The 16,109-nt window shown below is 38.8% G+C and overlaps 1 protein-coding gene across 4 annotated transcripts in view; it reads left to right on the forward strand.

Moving 5' to 3' along the window:
* Window positions 1-16,109, forward strand: part of ikbke (inhibitor of nuclear factor kappa B kinase subunit epsilon) — a 41,965-nt gene that overhangs the window by 1,134 nt on the left and 24,722 nt on the right. The window contains exons 2-11 of one of the 4 annotated variants that reach the window (XM_031896876.1): window positions 52-166; window positions 1,716-1,829; window positions 7,042-7,182; window positions 7,967-8,106; window positions 9,579-9,760; window positions 10,486-10,646; window positions 11,346-11,456; window positions 11,725-11,904; window positions 13,056-13,252; window positions 14,642-14,706. In XM_031896876.1, the coding sequence (XP_031752736.1) occupies window positions 8,046-8,106; window positions 9,579-9,760; window positions 10,486-10,646; window positions 11,346-11,456; window positions 11,725-11,904; window positions 13,056-13,252; window positions 14,642-14,706 (957 nt within the window). In that variant the 5' untranslated portion in view covers window positions 52-166; window positions 1,716-1,829; window positions 7,042-7,182; window positions 7,967-8,045. Of the gene's footprint in view, window positions 1-27; window positions 167-1,713; window positions 1,830-7,041; window positions 7,183-7,966; window positions 8,107-9,578; window positions 9,761-10,485; window positions 10,647-11,345; window positions 11,457-11,724; window positions 11,905-13,055; window positions 13,253-14,641; window positions 14,707-16,109 lie in introns of those variants that run through there. The other 3 variants (XM_031896873.1, XM_031896875.1, XM_031896874.1) reach the window with 3 other exon arrangements.

Raw genomic sequence — 16,109 nt, forward strand, 5'->3', positions numbered from 1 at the left:
ATTCCTGTTTCCTGCTGGTGCCACAATACACAATTCTTTCTATTAATCCAGTGAGCAGCAAGTTTGTGACTCTTCAGCTGTTTTTGAACTACAATAACTGGCTTCATCCAACATTAAAGATCTGTAAAAGACCGGTGAGAGGACATCAACCTTTATAATACCACAGGTTAGTCATTCATACACTAGTTATGGTAATTTGCAATAGAAAGAAAGAGTAATAATCTAATGAAGGATGGGACCAGTGTGACTTTGATTTGCAGTCTTACTTTGCTCAGTTTTCTTTCCATACTAATAGGTGTGGGGAGATAATCATTTGCACCTGAGACAACAAAAGGTTATGAATAGAACCAAACTTCTTGATACTGTAATATAATTTTTTATCAGAAGACTGGGCATTAGAGGGTAAATACAGGAGGATATACAGAGAACTGTGTCTTTTGTCAACTCAGGACAGATGAAAATCTTAATTTTATTATAAAATAATTGGTTTCATAAGATAATCAGTTCATGTATGTGTTATAACAAATAACCAGGGAAGAGATTATCATGCCATGGATATCAACTGTTTCTGCTCTTGGAAATACCCTTCATAGAACAGTATCTGTACAAATAAGGGCAGTTTTACCATAACAGCAGTATGATCTTTCCAGATGACATCCCATAAAATTCCAGCTGCTGTTTTTGCATGCATGGGCTGTCTGGTGACCATTGCTTTCTTCAAATGGTCTTATTTCCAAGATATGATTATTATGTTATGATATGATTTTTATGATTAATATAATTGTTATAATTGTATATTTAATGATAAATCACATTGTATGCCAAATTATCATCCTTATGACCATTTCTATGAGGGGTGGCTAAAATATCAGTCAGAGAAGTTATTTATGTGAAAAAACAACAGCTGACATTTTTTCTTCAACGTTTACAATTCATAAGTTTTAGGAAACTTTAGGTGTATTCCAGGTACTATTAATGCAGGACTGATTTGTCATCTCATCTATCAATGCTAGCATTTTCTGCAATTTCTGCATGTTGATGTGAGCTTAGTTCAAACATAATCCTGCCATTGTATAAATGACTGAAATGTGCATTCATTACAGGGTATATGTTACACCATAAAAATGTTTCAAGGTTCCTTTTCTATAAATATAATCAAGCTATGTGTAATACTCCGGTGCGGTTTAGTTTCAGTTTGTTTCAAGATGGGGAATAAAATGAAATTTCCAGTAAAGCTTTTCCAATAGCCATTTTGGGTTCACAGTTTAGTTCCCATTTTGGAATCTGAATTGGCAACTGGTTTTAGATTCTTTGTTTTCCTCTAGACCAGGAATGCGCAATTGGAAGCCCTACAGGTGTTCAGGAAATATTATTCCCTTCCAAACCCAGGGACACTGGGAAAACATCTTCTTGTATTGTTGCACTAGGGATGCCAACTTTTCTGGAAAAAAATATCAGCCTTCTAATATTTTTATCTTTCTTCCCTATTAATAAAATTTACATCAAGCATAATTTTTCTCAGCCAGGCCAGTAAAATACCAGTCAGGTGGCAACCCTAGTTGCTATCTTGTCCTACTATATCTGCTATCTAACACTTTGCCTGCCTATTGCTGCTGATCTGGTTGAATCAGGATTATTGGCCCTAACTGGGTCCAATAAAAACAGATTTTATTAACAAAATTTAGTTATTTCTTTTCCTCATTTTTATCTCATAGGGTCTTGAGTTACTACATCACTGGAAAATGCAGAGCACCCCTAATTACCTATGGGAGCTGGATGATGTACTGGGGCAAGGAGCTACAGCCAGTGTGTACAAGGCACGGAATAAGGTGAGAATGTGATAGATTGCTTTGCAGCAATGTACAGAATGAATACAATTGCAATACAATTGATTGTTCTTCTTTTTTTTTTTTTTTTACATTTGTTGCATGACAATTTTATGTTACAGATTAAGACCTCATCCAGAAATAATTTAATAGTGGAGCTAGTAACATCATAGCAACCATTATATTGTTTTATTAAATATATGTTGCAAAAAACCAAACATACGCTGGGTCAATAAGGACACATCTTCAAGAGATCAGTACTTCCATGCATAGACTGTGACAATAATTACTTAACGTAGTTTCATTTCCCTTGCTAAACTGTTAGGCCTCTAACATGTTTTCTCCTTTCCCTGCAATGGATTTTTCATGCATCCCACTGCAGGAGAACACAGGAGTTAACACAGCCCGATCTTTTGAATTACATTGTACTCACTCTGCCACATGACAGCAGCAAATGCAGGTGGAAAGACAAAGACAAAGATAGAGAAAAAGACGGTACACCAGACGGGATGGGGGTATAAACCCAAGGAGGAAACCTCCAAGGGGCAGGAAAGTATAGTCTTTAACCACTCCTTGACACCTGGGGAATTATCCCTATTATCCAAAGGCCTTTCCTTTATCCCTAACAATAAGCCCAACTCTTTTGATACTTTGGTGGATATATACAGATTCCAAAGGAAACTTAGACTTAAAGAACATTTTAGGAATTCACCGCAGGGCTCTCGCCCCTGGTTCAAAGCACGTAGTACTTTTAAACCCCCTAACACACCAACGGCTATAAAAACCTTTGGTAAAGTCCTTAGCCTTGAAACGAAAACAGCCTCAGGTATGGTTAAGTTGTTTCCCAATCTGTCTCTAGCAGAAAGACAGGCTATTAAAACACTTAAAGATGACGTTACCCTGGTTATTCGACCAGCAGACAAAGGGGGTGCCATTGTACTGCTTGATTACTCCTACTATAGACAAGAGATTTTGGGACAGCTGGCTGACGTCCATACATATAGACCTTTGCCCTGTGACCCCACCAATAAATTCAAAAGGGAACTTGATTCTATACTAACAGTTGCCCTTAATGCAGGTTGGATTGACAAAGACACATTTCAATATATGCACAATGACTACCCTCGTACACCCATCATTTACACATTGCCTAAAATACACAAGTCATTATCAGCCCCTCCTGGGAGACCCATTATTTCTGCTGTGGGCTCCCTTTACCAACCAGTGTCCACTTTTATTGATTACTATCTCCAACCGCTCATTAAGTCTATGCCATCTTACACACAAGACTCTATGCATGTGATTCTTAAGCTTAGGGAACTAGGTGAGATCCTGTCTGACTGCATTCTTGTAACTATGGATGTCAAAAGTCTATATACTATACCACACGAAAAGGGGATTAGGGCATCCCGACAAGCACTTCTGACTGACACTTCACGGCAGGTCCCAATTGAATTTTTGATGCAGTTACTTGAATTGACACTGATGAAGAACTTTTTTCGGTTTGAGAAATCCTTTTACTTACAGATATCGGGCACAGCTATGGGTAGTGCCCTCACCCCATCATATGGCAACCTGTTCATATTACAGTTTAAAACTGAACATATCATGCCCCTACTTGGTGACTCTATCCTTGTCTATTTTCGCTACATTGACGATTTGTTTATGATCTGGACAAAGGGGACTGACAGTTTACTCTCATTTTACCAACACCTCAATGACCTGGACAGCTCTGTCAAATTTACTTTGAACTATCACCCTGACAACAGAGTTTCTTGATCTCAATATTTTTGGGGAGACTGGGGACCAGACTTTTCCGGAAAGTCACTGACAATTCTATTTTGCATGCCTCCAGTAACAACCCACCAGCCACTATTAAGGGCATCCCTTACTTCCAGTTTCTACGGACAATCAGGAATAACAGTAGACCTGAACTGGCAGTTGACCAATTGAGAGACATGTTTGCTAGATTTCTAGAAGGAGGATACTCTGACACTATTCAAGAGCAACAACTCCAACAAACCCTTCAACACACACAAGATGAGCTTCTACAAAGAACCAAAGGAGATAAGAAAGAACCGCCATTAATCTTTATCACCACCTTCACTGCAGCATCCTCACAGCTTTCCAAAAGTATTTACAAACATTGGCCTATGATTAACCAAGATGAGTCCCTGTCGCTTTACCTGTCCAAGAAACCTTTGATTGGGTACAGGAGGGGAAATAGCCTGAGAGATCTTCTCGTGAAAACAGATTTTAAAGATCTTAAATGGAACCCATCTGACTGGCTTTCATCACAAAAAAAGCTGGGATGCTACATATGCCCAGATTGCGTAACATGCCGATGCCTTCTTTCGGGTCCAGACTTCCCTCATCCCCATACGGGCAAAAGAATCAAGATCAACCACCTCCAGTTATGTCATCTATATCATTACATGCCCATGAGGATTGTATTATGTGGGCAAGACGGTTAATATGCTGAAGGAAAGGATTGGCAACCACCACTCAGCTATCAGTAAAGCCCTCAAGGATGGAACATCGATTTAACCGGTTGCTAGGCATTTTGCCCAGCAACGGCACCCTCTTCCCACTTTCAAGTGTATGGTAATCGAACAACAATTACCCCTGCTTGGCCCTATTGCGCAGAGAGTCCAGATGGATTCATGCACTGGATTGTGTGGCCCCTCAGGGCTTGAATGAAATGTTACCATTGGGATGTTTTACGTAACTGGATATGACCCCTGCATGTCTCTTCCAGCAGTCTCAAGAAACCTTTCTGTTTCTCGTTATGATTTGCAACATGAATATCTCTCTAGCTTTATGTCTTGTATACTTTTGTTTCTTTTCCCTTCTCCAGCCAGCTACTCTAGCTATATGTGCACAAACACCGACTCGCAAATGGAGTCACTGGACTCAGTATCCCCACTTTCAGCCCCACTACCTGCCTGAGGTGCCATTAGCAGGGTGGCACGATAACAGTGTAGCAGGCGTACCCTGAGTTTATGTTTATTTGGCAATTTTTATTTCCACATGCTCTGAGATAAGTACCATCCACCCCGTGGGGGGTGGCCCCCTAATATGTACCATACTCCACTGTTTCAATATTGGTCCATCAAACCGGCAGAACACTACAATATTGTATGCAGCCTTGCTCTGGGGAGCTGTGGACCGATTATAAATTGGCCCATGGCATCCCCCGGGTGGCTACAACCATGTTAACATGTAGCGTAGTGTCAGGAATCAGAGCACGGAAGGATGCAACGACCACTTGTGTTCCCTGGTTACCATGGCAACACTCCAGCTAATGTGCACTCCTGCGTTCGGACCAGATTGTAGCTATGTTCATTGACAAGTCTGGCACAGGGGAGCATAAGGTACCTAGGGCTACGGGATCTCTGCCTATACTTCTTCTCCATTTTGGGGCCATTCATTTGTGAGGATCTGCAGGCAGGTTAGACGCAATGGGGTTCTAGGGCGGATCGGGTCCTTATAGTGTACTCCACGCAGTTGTCAGTGTTAAAATTCTTTATCTCCCTACCTATGTTTTTACTTGGTTTTCTCCTTTGCTTTGTTTCTTTTCGTGTTTTCACTTTTCCCACAGTAAACCATATGTGTTTATGGTTGCCTAGCAATGCATTTTGGCGCCACTTTATACCTTTTATGCGTTTTTTCTTCCACCGGAACTTATGGAAAATAATGGCGTAATATCCGGCGTTCAGACGGCGATCTTTTCCATTTATTTTACACAGCTTTTTGCTCCGTTTTTTCGGCGAATTAGTTTTACACAGCATAATAAATACGCCCCATACTGTGCTGTTCTCCCTGACGAAAGTTCCTGTAAGGAACTGAAACGTTGGATTAATAAAAAACCATGTAAGGCTACTTTTTGTTAACCTTTTCTTTGCTGATTACTTATTGAAAAGTCCTTTTAGTGCTGGGTATTACTGCACCTACAGTTTGTATATTTTCTTTTGACCATAGCACCGAGGCTTTAACTCCGTTTGTGTGGTGTGCTATCCCTGTGGGAACTATAAATATCTATCTAATAGATAGATAGACAGACAGATATGTGAAAATATATATATACAGTTAATATATTAATTATTAATATAATGAATATGTTGCATAGTTGAATTAGGTTCTGGCATTTTGCTGAGAAATATATGTGATTCCTCTAATGTGTAAATTCTGAAATTCTGTATGTAAAGCTCTAGTGCACCTGTTTATTAAACACACAAGTGGGTACACAGATACAATGGATCATATGATAATGTAGTTTTTTTGTTTTACATCCATCTAGTGATATCTTGCTTAATAAATCCATATAATATGCCTTTATAAAAAAAAATATATTATTACCGTATATACTTGAGTATAAGCCGATCCGAACATAAGCCGAGGTACCTAATTTTACCTAAGAAAACTGGAAAAACTTATTGACTCGAGTATAAGCCTAGGGTGGGAAATGCAGCCGCTACTGCTAAGTTTCAATAATCAAAATAAATACCAATAAAATTACATTAATTGAGGCATCAGTGGGGTATATGGTTTTAAATATTTATTTAAAAGAAAAACAGTAAACTAGCTCTGTAAGTGGAGAAGAGGGTCAACAAAAACAATATGGTACCAACAATGATACCTTAAGAGTACTACCCCCTTAGCTCAATTAACAACCAAGCTAAAACACAAAGATTTAAAATCCTTCAAAACTATATATAGTTTATATAGAATATAAAGTGCAATGTCTAGTGCAGAATGGGATAAGTGAGGATGGTAGATGAAGATGAATTTGGGAGCGGGCCAGGGCACTGGAGGGTCTGGTTGTGGGTGGCCTAATTTGCACACAAAGGAGAGAGGGTGCTAGTTTGGAGGGACCCATGGCACCCGACTCAAGTATAAGCCGAGGGTGACTTTTTCAGCACATTTTGGGTGCTGAAAAACTAGGCTTATACTCGAGTATATAAAGTATGTGTTTTTGGAAGTTCAGATAGTGTTTATGTACCTTTTCTATATAAGCCCAACTGAATAAGCTTGTGTCAAAATGGGTGTCAAAGTATTCTTTACCTTTACACATCAACAGAATACCCTAACTAGAAGTAGGAGCAGTTTAAGAGCAGCAGTAAAGAGCATTTACTTGTTTTTCAGTTTAGAAGTTCCTGAGCTGCTGGTCTAGATGTGACTGGTCCTTATAATTGCTATAAAACTGTTTTTACAGAAATCTGGAGAAGAAGTGGCTGTAAAGGTGTTTAATAACCTCAGCTACTTGCGGCCTCTGGAAGTGCAGATGAGAGAATTTGAGATGCTGAGAAAGCTCAACCATGTCAATATAGTCAAGCTCTTCGCTGTGGAGGAGACTGTAAGTCACTGAAAAACTTTTCCTATTTGGTCAAAATTAGTGCCTGTATACAGTAGTTTTGTCATATGAACTCCTTTAAAGGGGATCTGTCAACCAGCTGTATAATAAAAGTCCCTTTCAATTTTTTTTTTATTAAACCATCCATACCTGTCATAAAAGATATTTAAAAATCTTAGCTGTCAATCATATATTGCCTGTCCCAGCTCTATGACTCAGGCACAAATAGTATAAGACTGTCTGGCACTCATTGTATCACTGTAAAGGTGGCCATACATGGGCCGATTGTAGCTGCCAATATTGGTCCCTTTGACTGATTCGGCAGCTTATTGGTCTGTGAAGGGACACAAACGACGAGCCTGCCCGACTGACATCTGGCCTGAAATCGGCCAGATATCGATCAGGCAGGTTAAAAAAATGTAGTCGGATCGGAAACCGCATTGGCTCGTTGATGCGATTCCTGAATAGACAGCGCCTATTACCGGCGTTCTAATTTGATTGTTTGGCCCCAGGGCCAAACGACCGAATTAGCCTAAATTCACCCGATATTGCCCCCTGTAGGTGGGGATATCGGGAGAAGATCCGCTCGCTCTTAATGGATCTCAACGTGTGGGGCCACCTTAATGCTAGTGCTATGGGGCATTTCTGTTTATTCAAACGTTCTAGCACATGTTTTTGTGTGCTTGTGGTTTCCACAAAGCCTACTTTAGTATGTACAGTGCAAGTCTTACTTCCCTTCTTATTTTACCTGCTCCGTGATCCTAACAATGTTATATTTCTCTCCTAGGGCAACAGTAAGCAGAAGGTTCTTGTTATGGAGTACTGTTCCAGTGGCAGTTTGCTTTCTGTACTTGAGGATCCAGAAAATGCCTATGGCCTGTCTGAGGCAGAGTTCCTCATTGTGTTGCAGTGTGTTGGTGAGACACTGTGAGAGACCAAATGCTAACATGTTCCATAGTTATATGTTATAAGTTATATGGTATAAATTTCCTCTTACTGTGGTTATAAGAAATGTGTATTACTGTTTGTAATTGGATTGGATCTCTCAAAATAGTTACTAGCACACATTAACAGACACGGCAGTGTAAACTATAGCAAAAAAGAGAACCTAGTGTTCACCACTAAATTTAAACCTTTATGTAGGGGAGCAATGACTGTGACCACAAAATTCATACAGACAAAAAAAAGAGGTCTCTGCACTTACCCATTATCAATATATATTGGACATTAAGACATTCTTTGCATTACGCTACTAAGAAGTGCCCTCCCCTTTAATCAAAACAGGGTTTGTTTGTCCATATATTGCAATATACTTCAAACTGGCCAACTATGTCAAAGTCATCCCCGGTCATAGAGGCAGATTTACGAAACCTTGAATTTTTCTTACTAGTAGTTTTTTTGAAACTACGAATAAACAAATTTCTGGGAACATCAGACATTTATCAAATAATCTGAACTGAAAAAGCATGTGCACTAAAGCCAGCATCAAAAATCTGAAAAACTGAAAAAATCGGAAGCAAATCCCAATAGTAAAAGTAGACATGCCATTTATTTGAAATTGTCACAGTTTTGTGACAATGTTGGTAAATGCCCCCCTTAGTCTCTGTAAAAAATGTATAATGAAGTAGAAGAATCTTGTATTTGCCTCCTATTTATTCCATTGCCTTTAAAAGGGAGAAGTGTGATGGTATATTTTGCATCTTGAATGCATGATTTCTAGTGGTGTATATATAATACATAACTATAATTTAACAATTCATAATTTTGTCAATTAAGCTTTATATTATAAGATATTATTAAACTGACAATATTACTTCTTCACTTATTTATTGTTAGCACTTCCCTCTCGATAAACAACAATATTTGTAGCAGAGTTCCTCCATAGGGGGTGATGAAATAAAAGTGCAAAGTTTGCTAGGGCTGGGCAACTCACTTATTTACGTATGACTTGTTTTACAGCAAACATCTTATTGGCTGTTGTGGGTTACTGCACCAGGGCAAACTTTGTGCATTTTATTACATTCCTCCCATAGACTTCCAAGGTTTATGGCAAATACAGTGCATTCATTGGCCATTTCTTGTAGCAGAGTGCTGGGAATTAAGGTTGCATTATGACCTAGCAAGGAAAGTGCAGAAAACAGGCATAGCCTGCTATGTTTAAACAAACAAACAAACATATAATACAAATATCTAAATATATACTTTCTGGATATGTTAAATGAAGAATAAAATAGCACTTACAATATTAAAAAGTGATAGCATCTCTTTAAATTGACAACAACATAAATCAGAGTAATTTAGGTATGCATCTAAGTTGTATTCTGTAACACATAAAATTGTTCTGAGGTAAACCAGTGAGTGTCAGTGGATGATCCCTTGTATGCATGTTGTGCTTCTAGTTGCAGGAATGAACCATCTGCGCCAAAACGGTATTGTGCACAGAGATATCAAACCTGGGAACATCATGCGCCTGATTGGAGAGGATGGGCGGAGCATCTACAAACTGACGGACTTTGGTGCTGCCCGAGAGCTTGATGATGACGAGAAGTTCTTATCTATTTATGGGACAGAGGAGTACTTGGTAGGCATAATTGTTTTACACATATGGAGTTCATGAAGTTTGATTTAAGTTATCTTTAAAAGGGGATACTCACCTTTTTATTATTGATTAGTATGTTATAGATGCACCTATTCTAAGCATCATTTGACCCTCATCTGGAAAGTGTTAGAAGAAGAAAACAAATTCAAAAAATATAAAATGAAGACCAGTTGAAAAGTTGCTAAGAATAGGACATTCTATAACATGTTATAGTTTGACTGGTGCTGTATTTTCTATTTTCCATTGAAATATATTAACTAAATTATTGTTTTATATAAATGCCAGTCACATTGCCTCGGCAGTGTGTTAGGTTATGTTGAAAAATATGTTCCAGTCTCATGCAAGTTGCCATATATTCTAAACAGAAACTGTCGGTATGCCTACCTAACTGATGTCATTGTGCATATATTCCATCGGCATACATGTGGTCCACAGCTGATAGGTCCCCAGTGTGATATGATAGCTACATCTAGCAACCAATCAAAGATTTGATTTCATTATTTGCCTTGCAGGTGACTGGTTAAAGATAACAGCTGATTGCTGTTTAATTGTGTTAACGGTGTCTATTAAAAAGTGGCAGCTTTGGGAATAGCAAATGCTATGTACATATGCTATTATGTACAGAAATAATTAGCAAATATTAAAATTTTAAAGATTTAATAAACTGTATTTTATGTGTTGGTAGTTAATCTTGTTTTCTCATTCAGCATCCAGATATCTACGAGAGAGCTGTCCTAAAGAAACCCCAACAGAAGGCTTATGGCGTCACCGTTGATTTGTGGAGTATTGGAGTAACTTTTTACCATGCAGCCTGTGGCAGCCTCCCATTCATCCCCTACGGTGGCCCCCGCCGGAACAAAGAGATAATGTGAGAGGGTTCGGTTAATTGGTAGTATAGTAGCTTGAAAAGGAATATCAGGGATAAAAAAGGAAATTATAAATAGGCTGAACATTTCTAAATACTGCCATATAAAAAAATTCTTGTTAAGTGAGCACATGAACTTGACAGAACATGACATGACAGACATGCACATAGACATAGGGTAGTTAAATATTTGGTTCAGCACGGCACTGGGCTGCAGCTGTAATACATCATATTAATGATGCTGCTTGAAATACATTCTCAGTGTAGGTTCTCAGTGTTATAATGGAATGTGATTTTAGTTTGAGTTGTGAAATACAAATTAGTGTAATTTCAAGTAAATAAAGAATTTGGGGAACATTTACTGCCTGCAGGGAAGGGCCCAAAGTGCCAAAAAAACTGTAACATTGCTATATTTGTGAGGAACAAGGGAGGCATGTAGATGTCCTGTCCTCTGACTATCACTTAACTAGGGCCGCTCCTGCCATGAGGCAATGTGAGAACCGCACCCCAGGTGGCACTTAGCAGTTAGTTACCCTTGATTTATGCATCTGTATATATCAAAGCACATTTTTGCTTGTTTTAAAAGTATTCTTTGCGCAGTGCTTTATCGGTAAATTCATCATGCATGTAGAAATGAGTATTAACAAGCTTAACATGGGATAATTAATTAGCCAAATGAATATCGCACTTATGATTTAACAGGCACAAGATAATTACAGAAAAACCACCAAGAGCTATTGCAGGTGTACAGAGGAAGGAGAAGGGACCAATCGAATGGATTTATGAGCTGCCTATCAGCTGCCGCCTATCTGTGTAAGTAGTAACTTCCATCTGATTTTCTGGCTCATGACAAACTGAATTATGTTTTTTTTCTGTCTCTTCTCTTGGATACTTCTTTGCTTTTCCTTGTTTGAGGGCCTTGCCATAATACAACAAGTTTGTTGCTAATAACTAGTGCACCATGCATTCTATTATAATAAACACTCTTTAGTTTTATACATTAAATTAAATGATGTTCAGTTGGTAATGCACTACATAAAAGTACCCCTGTGATATTATTCCTTTCTACCTTTCTCCACAGGGGCTTAAAGGTCCACCTGGAAAATATACTTCCCAATATTCTTGAAGCTGATCAAGAAAAGTGCTGGGGTTTTGACAAATTCTTTTCCGAAACCAACAATATATTAGAGCGGATTGTTGTTCATGTGTTTTCACTGCCCCATGCCACTATGCACATGGTCTATGTCCTTGCTTGTAGCAGGTAAGTAGTCCACCCCTGATAGAGAGAGCCTCCAAACACACAGCCAAAGATTTAATATTAGAATATAAGAGCTTCCTTTTGGAAGTTTTGGGACCATTTACCATTGTGTGCTGCAGCTCTCTACTTTGGAATTTACACAGTTATCTGGTTGCTTAAAGGAGAAGGAAAGGTAAAAACTAAGTAAGCTTTATCAGAAAGGTCTATGTAAATACAGCCTTAATTACTTACAGAACTGCTCCTCAGTGAAAAGAAACACCATATTTCTTTCCTTCTATTCTGCATGCATTTTCTTCTGGGTTCGACTTCCTTCTCTCGGAAAAATCCTTCAGGGCATGGCAAGCCTGCTCAGTTTGCTCCTCTCTCCCCCTGCCTTTTTGCTCTCTCACCCTCTCCTGTCTGCTGTAATTTTGTGCCTGGAAGTGAAGTCAGACCAAGCTAAAATGGCTCCTGCTATCTTAAACAAACAGAGAGCTTCTAGGCCTGCTTAATCAGGTATGGTAAAGCTTTTGGCAGAATAAAAAAAGCATTCTAGCTTGCACTACTGTGACTGATCTATTGGCAATAAAATTCCTTCTCCTTTAAATCTCATTTTCTCATCAACCTGGCATTGTGTTGAATGGCAGAGATTAACAACAATAAAAATCTAGCCTTGGTATTATTATGCCTTTTAAATTGTAGGCTAGAAAGAGTAAATAGTTGAAAAAATAACAGCAAAATAAATAAATCCATTTGCAGATTTACTCACCATATCACTTCTTTCATCATGCTAAAAGTTAAATACTCCTTTTGCTAGTACCCATTACTATATTCCCCCAGTAGATCTAATATAAATGTATACATAAATCCGCTATCACTTTGTAATCCTAATCTTGCACTTAAATGCATGAGCACCTTGTGTTGCTGCTTGTGACATGCAATGTAGTATTGCTTTACTAAAATGTTATATTTAAATGAGAATACAAGTTAGATTCTGTTTTTAAATAGATGTAATTGCACATAAGTATTCTCTTGTCACTGCCTTGGAAAGTAAAATAGAAATATAGAAGGTAACAATGACTCTCTCTGGGGAAGATATTACTCCCTTTCTTTTTTACTTCTGTGTCTTTTTTTGTGTGATTTCTAAATGTTTCTACTTTCCTTACACCCTGTAGTGTTGTAAACTTCATGGAAGCAGTGTCCAAACAAACTGGGGTTGCATTTGAAAATCAAAAGTATTTCTATGAGGGTCACCATTATCCCATGATGCCCACACTGCAAGTGAAGCACATCACTGGGACTACAGAGCAGCACCCATTCATACTCATGAGCAGCACAAGTGATTGCATAGTAAAAGCCACCTACAAAGACCGTAAGTTTTGGGTTAACATCTGTCTGTCTGCACAACTGGAATGAATGGTAGCATGTTAGTGTGATTATGTACTACATATTTGTCTAGAGCAGTGCTGCCCAACTTCTGCGGTGCCAAGGGACGGAATTTCTCTAGCATACACGGCGGAGGGCCGCTAATGGAAGCCAGTTTTGACCACTCTCCTTTTTTAAACCACACCCATGTCAAACCACACCTATTTTATCACAATGGTGGTAGTGCAGCAAAAACCCAAATGCATGGTCCTCACTGCTGGGATATCAACCATCATTCATATATGAAAGAATTATATTATGTCATATTAAGATATACCCTTAAATCCATATGCCTCCTCTCCCCTGTGGATAGCACAGAAACCCAGCACATAATTAAACACCTTAGGGACCATTTAATTGCTATTTCCAACTGCTGACAAACTCCTAGAACAACCCTGCCTGTGTGTGCCATTCCCTCCCTTCCCTATGCTGCCTGTGTGTGCCATACTCTGCCTGCCCTACCAGTTTGTGCCATACCCTCCCTGTCCCATGCTGCCTGTGTGTGCCATAATCTGCCTACCCTATGCTGCCTGTGTGTGCCATACACACTGGCAGCATAGACCAAGCAGTACATACAGTCTGAGGTGTGAACAGGTGAACAATGTGGGTGATTACAGTCTGAGCCTGAGGTATGAACAGGGGGTGAACAATGCAGGGATTAAAAGGTGTGTTGGAGCAGTAGAAACCCACAAATAATCCCTGCACACTACAAAAAGAACATATACTGAGGTGGTACTGCAATTAAAAAGTTTTTTAATATATAGTTACTGTGTGTCACTGTATGCTGCCTGTGTGTGCCATACACAGGCAGGGTAGGGCAGGCAGAGTATGGTACACACAGGCAGGGTAGGGCAGGCAGAGTATGGCACACACAGGCCAAGTATGGCACAAACCAGCCAAGAATGGCACACACAGTCAAAGTATGGCACACACAGGCAGGGTAGGGAAGGCAGATTATGGCACACACAGGCAGGGTAGGGAAGGCAGAGTATGGCAGGTTTTTGCTGTACTACAACCATTAATATGGGTATGGTCATGTGGTTTCAAGTGGGTGCGGTTTCAAGTGGGTGCGGTTTCAAAAAGGGGAGTGGTCAAAACTGGCTTCCATTATCGGCCCTGCACCACGTAGGTCGGAAAAATTCCGGCCCTCTGTGCCACAGAAGTTGGACAGCACTGGTCTAGAGTATTTGAAAATACTTATATTCTTCATTAGACACAAATAACCCTTTAATTTCAGAGTAATATTGTAAAGATTTATTTTAATTCAACTTTTATTAGTGAACTATAGTATTAGCAAAAGGCTAATTTTTTTAATTTGCTAAGTTGTCTTTTTCAGCCACCAATGACTTTCCAAGATTCCTGCCTTCAGTTGATGTAGTTGCTGACTGCTCTATTGCAAAGGTACATGTAACATAAATGAAAGCATCCAGTTTAAAGAGGCTAAAATAGAGCAATAAAGGAGGCCTGACAAACCTTTATTTATGTAGTGTCAATATATTGTACATTGATTTGTAGAGATTATATGACATTTACATCTATCTCTGCCCCAGTTGAGCTTACACTCCCTTTTACACACTATAGTCAACTTTTATATGAGTGTGGGAGGAAACCAGAGTACCTAGAGAAAACCCACATAGTAGATTCTGTAAAAAAAAAAATTCCATTGCACCACCACAATTATCATATTCCTTAAAACTGGGAAAGTACTTCATTTGTAATCAAATTAGTTCATTTTGAAAGTCATGAAATACTTCTGTATGAGAAAATGCCTGGTGCTGTGACTCAGGATGTCCCAAGGGTATACAGTAAAAACATCAGTATCAGCAATTGTTTTGGCTCCAGTTGGACAGCTGAGTTAGAAAGTTTCCCTTATCCTGGCAGCCAAGTCAGACACAGATTTTGATACACAAGTGTTTGCTAGGGCCCAAATATTTTTTGATAAAGTATATTTTCCTTTTCTGTTTTTACTTGTGAATCTATGGTAAAGATTTATCAAAATGTGAGTTTAGTGAGTAGGTGGGGAGGACATGAGGAGATTCTGTGCATGCATGGAGGGTGGGGAGTGACGTAAGGTGGCCTAGGGGCACCCAAACAATAAATCCGGTGCTGTGAACAGAAAGTAGGTACATTTTTTCTGTGGTGAACTATAATGTCACATTTGATAAATCTGCCCCTTTTTTAATTATTAAGTTTTAATTATGTTGGTTTAAAAACCAACATACTGTTCTTTAACTTCAGTTTATACTTCTGCCTCATCAACCCAAAATATAGTTTTTTGCCTATTAAAAAAACAAAATTTTAAGCAACTTTGCATTATACATTCATTACAAATTTGTAATGGTTATTTCGTTATTTGTATATAAAATTGCAATTAAAAGCAGTGTCTGCCTGTCCTTTTCTATTCTCTGCCCTGGTGGCTTTGACTGTTGATACAATGTAGCATAAGCCAGCAGACTGACAGACCTGTCATGCTGGAGGAGACTGACCTTTGCAACAATTGACTTTTACTGGTTTAAATTTAAACTGCTACCATTATTTAAATATTAATGCCAGGGTCTCTAAACTTTGCATAGTTAGTCACTGGTTAACTGCAGTTCAGCTTCAATAGCCAGCACAAAACAGCATGCACTCGTCGACTCTAGGACAGCGGATACAATTTCAAAAAAGCTTTATTAAAGATAAAAACGCATTTCATGTGACTGCACACATATTCATAGGTACATGAATAGTTAACTCAATTCATGGTTAACTGCAGTTCAAGGTTAGAAAAAGTCAGAGCAACCAATAGTCAGATGTTGCTAATT

This window comes from Xenopus tropicalis, chromosome 2 (assembly GCF_000004195.4).
Source record: "Xenopus tropicalis strain Nigerian chromosome 2, UCB_Xtro_10.0, whole genome shotgun sequence".
Taxonomy (NCBI): Eukaryota; Metazoa; Chordata; class Amphibia; order Anura; family Pipidae; genus Xenopus; species Xenopus tropicalis.